Consider the following 19,092-nt stretch of genomic DNA (forward strand, 5'->3'; position numbering starts at 1 on the left):
AGTAGTCATAATGAGCATATTTCTAGTACCTACGTGCCTCAGGCTTGCGTCGCCAACTCAATCATCAGAATCCTCGGTAATCCTCTGCAAACTTCGACAGCTGGTTGAACCGTCTTGTTCGGTTCCTTTTGAGTCCTCGGTAATCCATTGCAAACTTCGACAGTTGTTTGAACCGGCTCATTCGTTTCTTTTTTAGTCGGACGTGCTAATTCGGCTTTTGCGTCTTGCGTCATCAAACTGGAACTAAAGTTCGATTCAGTCCGATTAGTGAACCGGCTCGACCGGTTACTTGCTGAGAAACGACTCAAAAGAACGATTCGTTCAAGAACCGAACATCACTACAGGGCATACGTTACAAATAAAGTTAGATTAAATACATAAAGTACACAGTATTATTGCAGGTTTGCGTAATGTTCTGAGATTGCATTTGACTGTTTTTATTCACTTTGAGGAATACTGAATCTGTTTTTTTTTTTGCAAGTGAGATGAGTAAATGCCTGCTCGCATTTATTCTAAAACTACAATAAGCATCATGTTTAAACAGCGTACACAACACCTCTGCGCTCATGATTCCCTCAGCATCGGGACAGAAGAGCTGTCAGCCAATACATGGAAAATCAAAGTAACGTCTCGGTTACGGATGTAACCCTCGTTCCCTGAGAAGGGAACGGAGACGTAACGTTAGTGAGTAACGAATGGGGGTTTCGCTTAGAAGCCTATCAACTTCGAGTTTTGAGAAAGGGAAGAAACCCGCTCACTGCGGAGACTTACGGTGAAATACACATGTGGGGGTCGCCAGAGGGAACCATGCACATGGGGCACCTGGCCGGACATGAGGGTCTGGGCTCGAGAGAGCAGACTGAACTGATGTCGGCGTCGACAGTGCTGGAGGAGCTCAGGGCTCTCGGGGAACTCACCTGAGGAAATATCGCACGTATCCAGTCCGTGGAGTGGAGTGGCGAGCAAGCGAAGACACCTGAACCTGGTCCTTACCGGCCCCTCGGGGGAGCGAGTACATAGTCGGACACTGGCTCCACTCGGAGATTATAGAATCTTGCGAATGTGTTGGGTGTCGCCCAGCCTGCAGCTCTGCAGATGTCTGCTAGCGAGGCGCCATGCGCTAGAGCCCAAGAGGAAGCCACACTCCGGGTGGAGTGTGCCCTCACACCAAGGGGACATGGTCGGCCTTGCTGCTGGTAAGCCAAAGCAATGGTGTCCACTATCCAGTGAGACAGCCTTTGCTTTGAGAGAGCACTTCCCTTCCGCTCTCCACCATAACAGACAAAGAGCTGGTCTGAGGTCCTGAAACACTGCGTCATGTCTACGTAGGCGCGGAGAGCGCGTACTGGACAGAGCAATGCCAAGGCTGGGTCTGCCTCCTCCAAAGGCAGCGCTTGCAGGTTCACCACCTGGTCCTTGAACGGAGTGGTGGGAACCTTGGGCACATATCCAGGCCGGGGTCTCAGGATCACGTGAGAGTTAGCCGGCCCGAACTCCAGGCATGCTTCGTCAACCGAAAATGCCTGCAGGTCCCCGACCCTCTTGACTGAGGCCAATGCGGTCAGCAGAGCCGTCTTCATAGACAGAAACTTAATATCGACCGACCGCAAAGGCTCAAAGGGAGGTCTCTGCAGAGCAGTTAGTACTACTGCGAGGTCCCAAGAGGGTACGAGAGGAGAGCGAGGAGGATTCAGTCTCCTAGCTCCCCTCAGGAACCTGATGACCAGGTCGTGCTGACTTACCTTTTTGTTCTCCAAGAGATCGTGGTGGGCAGATATTGCGGCCACATATACCTTGAGGGTGGAGGGAGACAGCCTTCGCTCCAGCCCCTCTTGGAGAAACTCAAGCACGGACCCGATCGGACATTTCCAGGGGTCTTCTTGGCGGGAAGAGCACCAGGTGACGAAGAGGTTCCACTTCAACGCATAGGCATGCCGAGTGGACTCTGCCCTAGCGGAAGTGATGGTGGCGACCACCGTAGGTGGTAGGCCACTCAAACCTGCCGGGTCCCGTCTAGGAGCCACACGTGGAGGTTCCAAAGGTCGGGACGCGGGTGCCAATGGGTGCCCCGTCTCTGAGTAAGGAGGTCCGGTCTCAGAGGAATAGGCCAGGGAGGGGCTGTCGCAAGGAGAAAGAGTTCGGGGAACCAGGTCCGGCCGTGCCAGTACGGGGCGACCAAAAGGACCTGCTCCTTGTCCTCCCTGATCTTGCACAGAAGCTGTGCGAGTAGGCTCACTGGGGGAAACGCATATTTGCGTAGGCCCCGCGGCCAGCTGTGCGCCAGTGCATCCGTGCCGAGCGTGCCCTCGGTCAGGGAATAATACAGGCTGCAGTGGGAAGAGTCGTGGGAGGCAAACAGGTCTACCTGTGCGTCGCCGAACTGTTCCCAAATCAGCTGAACCGTCCGGGGATGGAGTCTCCATTCTCCCGGGAGAGGCTGAAACCGCGAGAGCTCGTCGGCTGCGTGGTTCAGGACTCCCGGAATATGGACAGCACGAAGGGACCTCAGGCGCTTCTGACTCCATAAGACGAGATGGCGGGCGAGTTGAGACATGCGGCGGGAGCGTAGACCGCCCTGGTGGTTGATGTACGCTACTACGGCCGTGTTGTCTGTCCGGACAAGCACATGTTGACCCTTCAGCAACGCTCGGAAGCGGTGCAGGGCGAACCGTACTGCCAGCAACTCGAGGCAATTGACATGCAGGAGGCGCTGGGGTCCTGTCCAGAAGCCCGCGGCTGCTTGTCCATTGCACATGGCACCCCAGCCCGTGGCAGAAGCATCCGTCGATACGACAACATGCCTGGAAACTCGTTCTAAGGGCACACCGGCCCGTAGAAAGCTGAGGTTCGACCACGGGGTGAGTGTCTGTAAGCAGGCCCGAGTCACTTGGATCCGGAGCGTGCCAGACTGCCATGCCCATCTCGGGACTCGATCGCGAAGCCAGTGCTGAAGCGGTCTCATATGAAGCAATCCGAGCGGCGTTACCGCGGCTGCAGATGCCATATGCCCCAGGAGCCTCTGAAAAAGTTTCAGTGGAACCGCATTCTTGCTCTCGATTTGTCGTAGGCAAGTCAGCAGAGACTGCGCGCGCTCGCTCGAAAGCTGCGCGTACATGGCGACCGAGTCGATCTCCATACCGAGAAAAGAGATCCTCTGCACTGGGCAAAGTTTGCTCTTCTCCCAGTTGACCCGAAGGCCCAGACGGGTTAAGTGGTGGAGAACCAGATCTCTGTGTCCGCAAACCTGCTCTCGAGAGTGGCCTAGTATGAGCCAGTCGTCGAGGTAGTTCAGGATGCGGACCCCGTGCTGCCAAAGGGGCGCAAGGGCTGCCTCGGCGATCTTCGTGAAGACGCGAGGGGACAGAGATAACCCGAATGGGAGAACTGCGTACTGGTATGCCCGCCCCTCGAAAGCAAACCGTAGGAACGGTCTGTGTCGAGGAAGGATGGAGACATGGAAGTAGGCGTCCTTCAGGTCGATCGCTGCAAACCAATCGTCCGGACGAACGCATTCGAAAAGGCGTTTCGCAGTCAACATCTTGAACGGAAGCCGGTGAAGGGATCGGTTCAAGATGCGAAGGTCCAGGATTGGCCGTAACCCACCGGTTTTCTTGGGTACAATGAAGTAGGGGCTGTAGAACCCCGACCTCATTTCGGCTGGAGGGACAGGCTCGATCGCACCCTTCGCCAGTAGAGTGGCAATCTCCGCACGCATGACAGGGGCATGGGCCCCGGTCACGGTATAGCGGACTCCCCTGTAACGGGGAGGAGCCTGCGCGAACTGAATCGCGTAGCCGAGCCTGACGGTCCGGGCAACCCAGCGGGACAGCCCCGGAAGCTGAAGCCAGGCTTCCAGAGACTGCACCAACGGGGTCATACGGACAGTAGGCGTACCCCGGGTGGGGCAGCGAGGCAGCGTTACCGGCGCGGACAGGGGAGGCTGTTGGGCGTCCCCGGGTCGGAGCACGGTTAACGGCTGCGCCCTGACAGAGGAGACCAGGGAAGGACTCGCGTTCCACGGGGGTCTGCTCTGCCAGGGGGCTGGCGACAGAGAGGGACGAGAGTGGCGTGACCCGAGGGTGGCGCGCACTGCCGTCACCGATCTCTGGGGGCTCAGGGATGGGTTTGTCAGTTCTTTCTTTAACCACATTAGGGAGCTGAACAAAAGATTCTCCCTCGGCCCTCCACCGGGGGAAGGAGCGGCCCTGCCGCCGTCTCCTGGAAAGAACTGCCCATCCCTGAGCCGTCCGCATCAGGAGCGCCGCTTAGCCTGGCGTTTCTTCGCGGGCTGCGGGGCTGGAGCGGACTGGGACGCCTTTCTGCGGCTGCCTCTGCGCGGCCCGGGTGGAGGCTGCTGCTTGGGTGGCGCAGAGGCGGAGGAAGCCGCGGGAGGGCGTCCTCGGCGGCGAGCAGGCTGAGGCACCTGCGCGGGCGGTGGGGTGGAGGCAGCAGCTGACCGCCGGGGCAGGATGTATTTTATAGCCTCAGTCTGCTTCTGAGCGGCCGAGAACTGTTGGGCGAAGCTCTCGACCGCTCCGCTGAATAGCCCATCCTGTGATATGGGGGCGTCGAGGAAACGTGTTCGCTCGGCGTCGCGCATATCAGACAGGGTGAGCCATAAGTGTCTCTCCTGGACCACATTTGTGGACATCACCTGACCCAGGGAGCGCGCGGTCACCTTCGTCGCCCGGAGAGCGAGGTCGGTGGCGGCACGCAACTCATTGCTGAGCCCTGGATCAGCCCCTCTCTCGTGCATATCGCACAGCAACTTGGCTTGGTAAGCCTGAAGAGTTGCCATGGTATGCAAAGAAGCGGCGGCCTGCCCCGCAGCTCTATAGGACTTCGCCACCAGAGATGACGAAAACCTACAGGCCTTGGAGGGGTGCTTTGGGTCACCACGCCAGGACGAAGCGCTCTGTGGACACAGTTGCATCGCAACAGAACGTTCGACTGGGGGGACCCCAGTGTACCCATGAGCCGCGGCTCCATCGAGAGAGGTGAAGGCGGAAGAGGCCGCCAAACGTTCACGGGAAGAAAAAGGGGCCTTCCAGGAACGCGCGACCTCTTCATGCACCTCGGGGAAGAAAGGTATTGGAGGAGCGGCCGGACGGGTGTCCGAACGCGCCGCCCCCAAAAACCAATCATCCAACCGCGAACGCTCGGGCTGAGGCGGAGGGTTCCACTCCAGTCCAAGCGCTGCGGCGGCCCGAGAGAGCATGGCTGTCAACTCTGGGTCCGACTCGGGCAATGCTGGGACACCCGAAGGTGGCAGCACAGCCGAATCCTCATCCTCAGATGACTCCAGCCCACCTTGTGATGCGGCGATAGACATCACTTCCTCCTCCGCCGCGCCAAACGCCACAGTCGGGACAGCAGGAGCCGGCCCCGATGTAGACGCCTGAGCGCGGGCCGGGTCAAGTGCCTGAGAGGGGGGTGTGGGCCGAGGAACTAGCGTCGGAGCTTTATTCCACACCGTCACCCTCAGATCACCCTGGTCACCAGCCAAAGTGCCGCCTCCAGAGGAGACCGCAGATTGGGGGGGGACGGAGGGGACTCTCGTTCCGGCATCAGCACGGAATTCACGGAGTCTCGATCGAAGCACTGAGATGGCCAGGTTCCCGCAGAGAGAACATGAGTCATCCACGAGCGCTGCCTGAGCGTGCTGAAAGCCCAAACACGTCACACAGCGCTCGTGCCCGTCGAAAGAAAAAAGCGATCTACCGCACCCAGAAGTGCACGGACGAAACATCCTGAAAAGGACGCGTCACGTGCAAGCTCTTTTGTGAGAGGAAACTTCACAGTCGATGCCGAAGCGCCCAGGGAAACACACACCAGCTGGATGCAGACCACTGCACAGATCAGCAGGCAGGAAGTATGCGATCACTGGAACGCGCCGTCACACCAACACCGACTGGAAAGCTGCTCGTCTCGAAGAAGCTGACAGAGTCTCAGAAGGCTGTAGGAGTGAAGAGGTAGGTACTCTTGGCTCCGAAAGCAGAAACATAATGCGATATTGCCTCGTACTTCCTTATATACTCACGCAGTGAGGCGGAGCTACGTATGCAAATTCCGCATGCCCCATGGCATTGGCACGCCATTGGGCGTTTTCTCAAAACTCGAAGTTGATAGGCTTCTAAGCGAAACCCCCATTCGTTAGTCACTAACGTTACGTCGTAGTGACTGAACGAAAGGGAACTTGCATTACTTGAAAATGTAACTCAGATATTTTGTTGTAAATTTAAAAGTAAAAAAAGTAATCCGATTATTTGTATTGCGTTACCCTCAACACTGCTTTTTTTCTGAAAGAATATTCATCAAAAAGTATGTTTATAGCAGGTCAGAACTGACCTCTCCCCAACATTCTCCACATTACCCTTGATTTCATTTCTCAATAAAGTGCTTGGGGTGTTGGGCTTGTTGAGACAGGTAGACTAGCCTCCCTTACATTGTACATAAAGACAGTATCATTGGAGTCTTTTGTGCATTTGATGAAAAAAAAAATCCTACAACTCTAGATTTCAGAGACATTGCCTAAAGAAGTTAGCTTGTCCCTCATTTCTTGATCTCTTGTATTTCACAGTAAAACCATTGAGACATGTCCTGATGTCATTCAGTGAACAAATTCACTTTGGGTTCATGAGGTCAAGTTACTCTCCAGCATGTTTCACTTAGAGTAATGGTGAAAGATTCTGTCATGCATGTGTGCTGCGAGAGAACTCTGGAATTGCCATATGATAGCTTTGTTTGAGGAACAGTCTAAGAACATCTAAGAACAGTCTAAGCAGTTATTCATGTGATGAGCTTGCACACACATCTCGTCCATTCTGTATATTCTTATATGAATATTCATATTGTTCTGACACACATAAGAACCGATACCAGTGTCAATGAGGTCAAACCTAGGTGTCAAGGCATTTAAAATGGCAATGTTTGATTTAAAATGGTTAAATGAGGAGGGGTTAAATTCTGAATATCGACGATGGCTAGGAGTTATACAGTAATTTGTTGTACGGACCATGTTTATGGTACTTTTGTGTGCTTTTGTTTTTTCAATATTTAAAGCTCAATGGCATCTCATTTTACTTTCATCATATGAACGAGTATTCAGTCTGCTTTCTTTTGGTGTTCCAACAGAAAAACAACAGTGTATGGTTTTGGAATGGTATGAGGGTAATAATGACAAAAAAAAATGTATCCCTAGATCTAATAGAAGACCTCTGGTTCTGGTTCTTATCCTGAACTTTTACTCCATTGTATGGGTGCTGAAGTAGTGAACATTTCCATACTGCTGTCTTGTGACTTCCATATTTCCTGTGAAATGTTCCGAACAAGAGTCCACAAAGCCATACTCAATTCATCATGGCATGCACTGCCTTAATTCCGAAGAAGACAAAGGGAAACACAACTTCAAAATGGCCCACTTGTTGAGCAGACTTGGACTTTGCCTCAATGCCAAACTTTTCTTCTCTAACTTTTAATGTCCCATATGACATGAATCTGAGCCATGAACCAATCAGACAGCTGGTTCCAGTTTGGCAAGACAATTCTCACCAGTCAAACCATCAAACCATCAAAGCCTGAGAAACTGGAGACTCTCTGCATGGAAACAATAATTAATGCAATATGGTGCACAGAACAACTACATTCAGGTTTCCTTGAGAGTCTCTTTTTTAAAAGAGGGTAGCCAGTAAATTATTAAGCTTATATCCTGAAGATGTATGAACATGTGTAGGATATCAAGAGGAACCATCTGAAAGTTATATAGTATTGGTTTTTAGTTAGAATTATGGTAGAATATTCAACAGGGCTGGTGCCACTTTCAAACACTGCTCTCAAGAAATGTAGGAAGATGTTCATACATCCTTACCTTACAAAATGCATTACGTTGCAGCATAAACTGTGCGAAATGATATGCCATCACATGTTCCATTGCACACTAGAGCCTGCTGTAATCCACACTTTATCTAAACATTTGTATCTCAAAACCTTTACAATAAAAAGGCACTTTGATTAGGCAAGTATTCAACGCTTTGCCAGTAAGAATGTGTTTACTAAATATTTATCTCTTACTCATAGAGCCTATTTTTGGATTCTCAGTGTGACACTTTGTCCTTTGGAATGTTCTTGGAAAATAAAATCTTGCCTTAATTTTCCTTTAAGGAATAGTTCTTCCATAAATGGAAATTCTGTCACCATTTACTTAACATGTTTTTTAATAAAAACACCGACATCAACAGAAAAACAGAAAAGAAGAAAATTCGAAGGATGCTCCTGAAAGGAACAAGCTGGCAAGCTGGTAATCTCCAAAAAGGACAAGAAACCCCCTTTTAAACGATCTTAAAAGTTGTCTGTACAACTCCATCCATCCATTCTCCAAATCACTTGTACTAAGTATTAGTACTAATAATAGCCTTTCTAATGCATTACAGATGTCATAGAAATATGCTCTCTTTTCTTTCTTTTTTTTTGCTTTTTAAGGGGCTCAACACCCATGGTCACCATGAACTGACATTGTACAGAAAAGAGGAGAGTAAAGATATTTATTTTTCTCCACATAAAACTAACAGCACAGCTTTTTACTAAAAGTTTGCTAAAGCTGAGACTCAAGGCTTGGACATTTAGTACAAAATAATTCTGAAGCTCAGTTAAAATCCATCAGAGAATTCTGGAACTCTAGTTGGATCTAGATGTTCCATGTCTGGCACTGAGCACAGGTTTTGTAAAAGCCCCTGAGCTTGTGATGCCCCTCTAAAGAGGCTGAATTAGATCCAGATGGAGGGACTCTCTGCTGTCAAGTTCCAAGGCCAATGTTTCCGTCAGGGAAAAAAGGCCAAAGGAGCCAGGTGGAAAACCATTCACCTCAAACCGATTTCCCTCATTGAGAGCAATGGCATTTGAAGCCAACAAACCTATGAATAAAGCTTACATATGATTGTATATACCTAATCATATAGTACCAATGGGGAAAAAGCCTTAATTATCCAGACTGTTCAATAAACCATAAAAAAAAAGATGCCTCATTGTAATTCTGGCTCTCTAACATATGCACATGCATTAACTTATCATTTGTTTTGAGTAACTGTGTTTTCCATAAAAGCCATTAAAGGATTAGTTCACTTCAATATTAAAATGTCCTGATATTTTACTCACCCCCATCTCATCCAAGATGTTCATGTCTTTCTTTCTTCAGTCTAAAAGAAATTAAGTTTTTTGAGAAAACATTCCAGGATTTTTCTTTACACCATTGACTTCCATGGCAACCAAAATGTTGAAGGTCCAAATCAATGGAGTTTCAAAGGAAGGGCTTCAGAGGCTCTGCGCGATCCCAGACGAGGAATAGGGTCTTATCTAGCGAAACCATCGGTCATTTAAAAAAATATACTTTTTAACCTAAATTGCTCATCTTGCCCTGCTCTGCTACGTGCCAAGGATTGCGCAATCACGTCGGAAAGGCCACGCTCGACATAGGCAGAAATGTTTGCAAAGTGCTCAAGCCTAATTGTGCGTTCACACCAGAGGCGACTTGCGTGAATAAATTGCGCTATTCATGCGTTGGACGCTTGAACATTTTGAGTTTACGCGCTTCATTCGCACATGACATTTACTTCACAACAGACTCAAATTCACGTCATGGAAGGGGCTTCTGCCAGGCAGCTCCAGTCTCGTTGCGAAATGGCTGACATGGATTGTTTTAAAATACAGTGAATAAGCTCAATTTGCTGGCTTTAGCCAGCTGTAGTCTCAATATACACTACAAGAACAAGCTCCTGATTGGTTAACGTGGCGCGAATATCCGCCAAAGTTCAGATTTTTCAACTTGCGGGATTCACGCGAATCATGCGTTTCGCACGCCAAATGTTCAATTTGCGTCTTTGCATTGACTTAACATGTAAATCACTCGCACTTAAAGGGTTAGTTCACCCAAAAATGAAAATTCTGTCATTAATTACTTACCCTCATGTCGTTCGACATCCGTTCATCTTCGGAACACAAATGAAGATATTTTAGTTGAAATTTGATGGCTCTGAATGGCCTCCATTGGCACAATGCACGGTTCACTCTCAAGACCCTTAAAAGGTACTAAAGACGTCGTTACAAAGTCCATCTCACTACAGTGGTTCTACAATAACTTTATGAATCGGCGAGAATAGTTTTTGTGCGCAAAAAAACCCTAAATAACGACTTATATAGTGATGACGATTTCAAAACACGGCATCATGAAGCTTCAAAGCGTTATGAATCAGTGAGTCGAAACAGCAGTTTGGGTCGCCAAATTTCAGCAGTTTGGCGGTTTGACACGCGATCCGAATCATGATTCGACTCACTGATTCATAACGCTTCGAAGCTTCATGATGCCGTGTTTTGAAATCGTCATCACTATATAAGTCGTTATTTAGGGTTTTTTTGCGCACAAAAACTATTCTTGCCGATTCATAAAGTTATTGTAGAACCACTGTAGTGAGATGGACTTTGTAACGACGTCTTTAGTACCTTTTAAGGGTCTTGAGAGTGAACCGTGCATTGTGCCAATGGAGGCCTTTCAGAGCCATCAGATTTCAACTAAAATATCTTCATTTCTGTTCCGAAGATGAACGGAGGTCTTACGGGTGTCGAACGACATGAGGGTAAGTAATTAATGACAGAATTTTCATTTTTGGGTGAACTAACCCTTTAAAGGGATAGTTCACCCAAAAATGAAAATTCTTTCATCCTTTACTCGGCCCTCAAGTTGTACCAAACCTGTATGAGTTTCTTTGTTCTGCTGAACACAAAGAACAAATCAGATAGTTGCTTGGTTACAAACATTCTTCAAAATATCTTCTTTTGTGTTCAGCAGAAGAAAAAGACTCCTACAGGTTTGGAACAACTTGAGGGTGAGTAAATGATGACAGAATTTAAATTTTTGGGTGAACTATCCCTTTAATGCTTCATTCGCATCTGGTGTGAACGCACCATAATACAGACGTCCTTTAGCAAAAAAAAAAAAAGGTAAAACAACGATGTCGGATGATTTTGAGGTTGAAGATGGAGGGCCCTATCTTGCACCCAGCGCAATTGACTTTGTACACCGACGCATGTGTCATTCCTATTTTGCACCCGCGCAAAGCGCGCTTTTCCCTCCACAGAAGCACGTCGCTAAACTAGTGAATGAACTTGCGCTACCTGGGCGGTTCAGCGCAAAAAAGGAGGCGTGTTCCGGCGCAAACAATCCCTGGTGCTATTTTGCTGTTCCATTAAACAATTGCGCCACTGACCAGAAAAAACCTAGTCTAAAGTCAGTGGCGCGTTGCACGTTGTTCATTATGCTATTTTAAGGGCGCATGCTTGACCATAATGTATAGCGTGCACAACGCGCATACACTTTGCTCATGTAATCTACACAGATGCAACAGTTATTTTTGCAAATCATAAATTGTTACACTAAAAAATATTAACACATGAGATGACGGAAATCATTGTGGTGTGCCACGTAGATGTGAAAAAATAGGCATAAATCTAGCTTACAAATTATTCAGGCTAATTGTAGTCTAATAATTAAGGAGACCTGTTTGCCCAATAGTGGCAACTTCTGGCAAGACATATATGTATATAAGGACATCTAACAAATTGGTTTGTCCGTCAAGAACCAGGAAAAAAAATCGGTGAGGGTGGACGCAGCGATGTCCTCTGCTGGCGTCAGGTCCTGAGTAGAGGCAGATCCACCTCCCGTTACACGGCGTGCCCGATTGATGCTGGCAAGCTTGGACTTTCCCCGTCTTCTGATGTCATTGTAGCGCTTGCGGCACTGGTGCGACGTCCTGGGGATGCCAGCTGATGAAACAATTGTGGCTATTTCCTCCCACGCCTGTTTAACCGACGCTATTTTGGGTGGGTTTCTCCCATCCCCATACAACACAACTTCTCTGTCTTTCACTGCTCTTACAAGCACATCAGTCTCCTCGGCTGTGAACCGCTCCTGGTAAATACGCCATAATAATAGCAATCCATAATGGAACTTGCGCACCTGCTTTTACAGGGAATGTTGGATGACGCTCTGATTGGTTTATTCACGTTACGCCCAAACCACACCTATGAATAATGAAGCTACTTCAGACCAACCCATTTTAGATTTGCGCCGGGCGCAAGAGCCATTTATCCCGCCGGGAAAATAGCAACAGCGCCGAGACCCGCCCACAAAGTTACTTGCGCTTCGCGCTTTGACACTTGCGTTTCAGATCGTTAAAATAGGGCCCGGAGTGTTTTTTGGTAAAGGGCGTTTTATTAGTCGCTTGGGGCGGTACTTCCGCCTACGTCTACACTCTAAAAAAAAAAAAGGTTCTATATGACACTAAAAGTGGTTCTTCGTCGTAATCATAGAGGAACCACTTTTGATGCTATATATAGCACCATATCTTAACATGTTCTGTATATGGTAGCAGTGCAATATAGCACCTATGTCACTTTTGCACCTTAGCAAAAGAACCGGTGAAGAACCACTGAAGCACCAAAAGTGGTGCTACACAGCACTTAAAAAGGTTCCCCTATGATTACGAGCGAAGAACCAATTTAAGTGCCATATAGAACCTTTTTTTTTTGAGTGTAACGCGACCTTTCCGACTCGATTGTGCAATCCATGTTACGTCGAAGTGCAGCGCAAGATGAGCAATTTAGGTTAAAAAGTATGTAATTTATTTATTTATATTTTTTAAATGACAGATCATTTAGCTAGATAGGACCCTATTCCTCGTCTGGGATCAAGAAGAGTCTCTGAAGCCCTTCCTTTGAAACTGCATTGATTTGGACCTTCAACATTTTGGTTGCCAAGGAAGTCAATGGAGTGAAAAAAAGTCCTGGAATATTTTCCTCAAAAAACTTAATTTCTTTTCCACTGAAGAAAGAAAGACATGAACATCTTGGATGAGATGGGGGTAAGTAAATTATCAGGAAATGTTCATTGTGAAGTGAACTAATCCTTTAAGCTTGTATTTTGATGTCTTAAAGGACCACAAACACATATACGGGGCATGAAATGTGAGAGATTTTCCTGTAAGCTGATTAGCCAAATTACACACTGAATAGGGGAGAACAAGCGTTGTGAAGAGTCTGTATGAAAAGCATGTCTCATTTCCCCACATTGTGCCAATGTAACCATGTTTTTTTCATTAGTCTTTTTAAAACCACCCTTGAAACTTTGATAACAGGCTTTCCTCATTTCCTCACCACTGGGAGGTTTGTGTGCATGTGTGTGTTGATGTGTGAAATTCTGCAAGCCTGCAGGCCGAAACAGCAAGAGACCCGCCAAAGAGCAGCTTTGAATGCCAGTCATAAGTAATGAATGCTTCACTCACATAGATAGAGATCCAAGAGAAAGAACAAGCTATATGTATAATTCTTGTGACACTTATGCTGTATAATTAACCTCTTATTTTTACTATGTATGTTTTTAATACTCACTATTTTCTTTAAACGTAATACTTAAAACTTTAGCTAATACTTAAGGAACACAAATACAACTCTAATACAAACACACACATGTAAAGAACACAAACAGAGCTGTCCCAGCATACCCTTTATCGGTACCTCCCCTCTCCTTGGCTGCTTCCATGTGTAAAAACATATGGGTCATTGACATTAAGTGTCCCAAGTGGTGGTGAACTATTACAACACTGAGGCCCACACAGGAGAAACACAAATACACAAAGATTGTGCGAGTTTTGTAGTGTAGCATGCTTTTGTAGTGCTAATTTTGTTCCTCGTGTTTGATAAAACCCTCTATGGTGAGTATGGACATTGTAACAGGCCAAAAATATGCCTTATAAAGCAAGCTTTTACTTTTTTTTCACGACGCTAGCGTCTTGCAAGGCCATTGATGGGTATTCCAAGTGGTTTTGAGGATGTAGCTATTCACTAAAGTGCCAAGTAGCTTCTAGATGGTTAGTTACTGGCTCAAATTAGTCAAAAGACCACCCTAAAGCTCTATGATATGGATATGGTTTGGGTTATATATATATATTTATCATCCACTTTGTGAAATCATAAGTCAAATTGCTTAGAAAAGTCATAGTACACCTCTTTTCAATAAGCCTGATAATTTATCATTCCTGACCATAGCATATATGGTGTGGGAAGAGTTTAATATTTAGAGTAAGTGGTTTGTTCAAATCATATTTTAATCATATTCCACACATGATGATTATTATTTTTCATATAATGTTGTGTGTGTGTTACGTTTCTTCTCAGGATGGACGAAAACTACAGTATCATTCCTCACGGAGTCAACTTCCAGGACCCCATCTTCCCTGACACACCGGAGAACCACCGCATGTTTGCCAGCTTGTTTCAATTTTCCAACTGCACTGCTGGCACCCAGGTTCACATGTACACCCCAGATTGGGAGGTCCAGGAGGACAACCGAGTAAGCTACTTTTAATATATAAAAATAATAAAATAATACACCAAAAAATACACCATGTCCCGGTTTCACAGGCAGGGCTTAAATAGGACATTTAAGTAACATTTATAAACATGCCTTAGAAAAAAAACATTACTGGTGTGCATCTTGAGACAAAACAATGGCACTGACATATTTTAAAGGGGTGGTTAATCAGCTTTTTTCAAAGGCTTGATTCTGTTTACACTCTCAGAAAAAAGGTACAGTGAAGGTAAAATTTTGTTCCTTGGGGAACAAAACGTATAACTGTACCTTTAAAGGTAAACGATTGGTCCTTAGGGTACAATTATACCATTGTTTTCCTCTACTTAGAGCAGGGGTAGGCAAGTTCGGTCCTAGAGAGCCGCTGTCCTGCAGAGTTTGGCTTCAACCCTGAAAGACATCTATAGAAGCTCTTATTGAGAATTAACAGAGGTTTAGATGTTGATGTTTTATTGAAAATGTTTGGTCACTATTATGGAGATGAGTGTTTCCTTTAGTTGGGCAGTTTGACTCTTAACTTTTTATGTGAGTTTGTGTTTTTTGTTACAGTGTTAACAAAACACATAATCTGTTCAAATCAAAAGAAGCCATAAACAAATATTATCATGGATAAAAATGTTTGACTAAACTCATCACTGACTAAAAATGTTAATAAATAATATTCACCAACACTACTTTCTTGCCACAGGTCAGACATTCTGAATTTTGATTTTTAAATACATTCTAGGGGGGAAAGTATAGACGCACACAGATATCAAGAATCAGCATATGAATCTCAACAATGGTGACATAATTAATGCTGCAATGCATGCTGGGAGCCATGAGTTTTATACTGTGGTGGCTTAGTTGGAGCTAAACTCTGCAGGACATCAGCTCTCTAGGACCGAACTTGCCTACCCCTGACTTAGAGGTACAAAAACTTACCCTTAAGGGTACCACCCCAGTGACGGACACTTGTACCTTACAGGGTACACTTTTGTACTCTTTTTTTTTTGAGAGTGTATGGGGTGCACTGTAACATGGGTTCATGCTTCGTTTCACATATTTTACTTTTATTCTACAACGCTAAGTCCCTAAAAATGGCTAGAGAGCTTCCTGGTTCTATGAAGCCCCTCCCTCAGAAATACGCAATGGCTCAGAATGCTCACCTGGCCCCGTGAGTTGTGATTCACTAACCGCCTAGTGCACGCATTTCCGGAAACGTCACGCCCCTTACCATTATGGCTAGTTGCATATGCTCATGTGTATTGTAATAAACATTGGCGTCAATATTGCCTTATCAATTTGAGCCCAAATCAGACCCAGAGAATATTATGCTGCGTTCCAGGCAGGTTTTTAAAACCGTAAGTTACGACTTCAAACCACGACTCACAACTTTGTAGCGTTCCAGGCAAAGTCACGCTAAACTGCCTGAGCGGTAGCTAGATGTAAACAAAGCATGGTGGACCGTACGGGGCTTATGCTCATTACAATCATTTCTATCACCAAAAGTGCTTACTCCTTGCTTATTTGAGTGAAATGGAGGAGAAAAAACGGCACATATAGCAAGAGAAGCTGTTATAACATTTATTACACGTTATTTGTATCCACTGTTGTTTCGCGGGCTATGTGATGTCAAAGCGTAACTGGGAGCACATCGATCTAGTACGAGTTCATGGGTGGGGAGTCACAGGTTTGACTGCCGTTCCAGAGCACTTTCACGGGTAGAAGGTTGGAAAAACACAAGTTACGGGTTGCCTGGAACGCGGCATTAGTGAAGAGGATTGAGCAGAACCTGTGCAAGAACAGCTGTTACAGGACATTTCAGAATGGTATGTTTTTTTATTTGTAGTTGTCTCGTACTTTGTAGATATGCTGTTATTTGTAAATGCAACTAATGTTAGCTTTTGATATACAGTTTTAGCCTTATTAAAGCTTTAGTACAGCATGATTGCCTTGTAGCTTTTTTTTCATATAATAGTTCTAACAAATTATACTACAGTTCTCGAAGGGATTAGCACCGTTAGTTTTGTATTTATACAACAAGTATAGCAAAATATCTGTCGCCAGGACGATAAGACCATTACGAAGACTAATCATGGACTTATTACAGTGGCCACATCAAACACAGAACCATGTTTAGCGTGCCTGCATTTACACTGATCACTCAAACGCCAACAAACACCAAGTTCGAAGTTCGCTAGTGGGATAAAAAGGGAGTTTAGGTGTTTATCGGATAAATTTGAATTAGCAATTAAGTGTTTTAATCTTATTAGATTATAAAATTTGCAACTCATTTTTGGATTACAACCAATCCGTTAAAAACCTCTGTTATAGACTCCTTGAAAATTACTTTTTCAAACACTTTATTAGTCCATTTTAGTCTTTCTACTAACTTTGACTAACTTTGCAACTACATGTCAGCTACTTCAGAGTAAACTGTCTGCTTAATATCTGCTAACATTTTATTTTGATGCACCCCCAACAGACATTCTTATTGTGCAAATACATGTCAACTTATTCTACTAACCCTAACCCTAACCTAACAGTCTACAATACTCTAATTAAAGTTAGTTGACATGTAGTTGTAAATTAATGAGGTAATTCACTTGTACTTCTGGAGACTCTATGTAGTTCCCTTTCGTTCAGTCACTACGACGTACGTTAGTGACTAACGAATGGGGGTTTCGCTTAGAAGCCAATCATCTTCTTCGTATTCAACAGCGCCCAATGGCAGTGCCAATGCCATGGGCATGCGGAATTTGCATGCGTAACTCCGCCCCACCTCGTGGGTATATCAGGAAGTACGCTGGCAACATCGCATTATGTTACTGCTGCAGGAGCCAAGACTGAACTCCGCGTTCCAGGCAGCACAGCTGACGTGGCAAGGAAACGTACGTCTCCGTTCCCTCCTCAGGGAACGAGGGTTACATACGTAACCGAGACGTTTGCAGTTCTGGACTATGGTGGCACTGGAGACTAAGAATTAAGGCGAAGAAATAAGTGTGAAACCACAAGTAACTCTTGTCTTTTGCAGTTAACGTGTGGCTCACTTTCAACCTGTTTTGTTGTTTGTTTGTTTTTTGTGACCTTGCTGACCCAATGAGCATTCCACTGTCCAGTGTTCATACCTTAATTGTGCAGTTTCTAGTACTGCATTGGTTTTGCATGCTTTTCATGGGCATTTATTAATTGTTGACTTTTCAGTGTGAGTTAAATCTCTTTCTTGGCCCATTTTACTTGAAAAAGAAAATCTCTGAAAAAGAAAATAGCTTAATAATTATGCACATCTGAAAATGAGGTCTCATTTACAATATCCTCCTGGGACCCAGGAATAGACTTTTGTCCATGTAGTGGACATTATATTTTAGTGAATTTCTTTGACATCATACATGTCACAGTTTTAAGTCTCAGTCTGGATGTCCTATAAAGAGCACATTCGGGGCTTTGCAGAGATACCAAATGTTTGGAGGTTTCACCAGGACAACAACTTCTTGGTCTTTCAAAACGGCTGACATTAATGTTTAGCACTCTTATGATAATATGATAATATTTTGATAATATGATAATATTTTGTAATTATAATTTAAATCGGATTAATTTTCAAATTGTTTGCTATAAATCAACAAAAATGTTATGGGGTGTCTTATCAAAATATGACTTTCTGTTACAAAGCAGGGCATTGAGTTCATACATGTCCACTGTATGGATGCCAGGACTTAAAGAATGTTTATCAGGCATTTTGGAGACACAACAAGTGAATAGGGAAAGAAATTGCATATCAATATTCCTATAAAATATTAGATATTATTATGTAAATGTTGCCAAGTATTCCTCCCATTATTACACTTCTATTTTCTTTACATGTTGCACCAAGAACACATGAATATGCAAATTAGATGCAGTGTATTGATACATTGTATTGAATGGGAAAATCCAAGTATGGCCATTTTACCCACATATTGCATAAAGTAAAATATTATATCAATGCATTTCGTTATATCTTTCATAACAAAGTTCATGAAACAAAGTTTAAAGAATCATCTTTAAACTAAGTTTGGTTTTAAAAAAAAATCCTAAAAATTGATTGGTGAATTAAAAATAAATCCCATTGTTTTTGCCTATACATGCAATTTTATGCCATTTTATTTTGAAAAGTGGTGTATGCTACAGAGGACATATCCTAACATATGAATAAAATAAATGTTTTCAACAAAAAAAAAATTCTAAATATGCTGTCTAAACAATGTAATGACATTAAAAAATACTAAATAATACAACAAAAAAAATTCTGGGTCCCATCACTTATAAATAAATCATAGTAGTTATTAAGATTGATGTGGTTTGGAATTTGTAAAATGTGCTTGGAAAAAAATGCATGCATGCTCTGTAGTTAGTAGAGTTTCTAAAGTGGAATATCGAAATAAATTGTAACCTAAATAAATTAATTAACATATGCCCTGACATGACTAATGATCTTTGCACAAAGCAGAGAATATTGCTGACAATTCTGTTCTGCTTTCAATCAGAATCAACCTGGAGCATGTTTATTGTAGTGTTAATTAGAGAGACTTGCTGTGTGCTTGTCTGTATGCCCATTGATGGATGTTATTAGGGAGACAGACTCACCATAGTGAGAAAACAAGAGTGGAATGGCAGTACTGCTTGTTCGGGTCTTTTGCATGTCTGTTTGTGGTTCT

The 19,092-nt window shown here is 44.8% G+C and overlaps 1 protein-coding gene across 1 annotated transcript in view; it reads left to right on the plus strand.

Moving 5' to 3' along the window:
- ccdc3b (coiled-coil domain containing 3b) overlaps positions 1-19,092 on the plus strand; it is a 44,775-nt gene that overhangs the window by 12,531 nt on the left and 13,152 nt on the right. Inside the window, exon 2 of the mRNA XM_079844255.1 lies at positions 14,221-14,395. Within this exon, the coding sequence (XP_079700381.1) occupies positions 14,221-14,395 (175 nt within the window). The remainder of the gene's footprint in view (positions 1-14,220; positions 14,396-19,092) is intronic.

The sequence above is a fragment of the Gobio gobio genome, assembly GCF_949357685.1.
Source record: "Gobio gobio genome assembly, chromosome: 19".
NCBI classification, from domain to species: Eukaryota; Metazoa; Chordata; class Actinopteri; order Cypriniformes; family Gobionidae; genus Gobio; species Gobio gobio.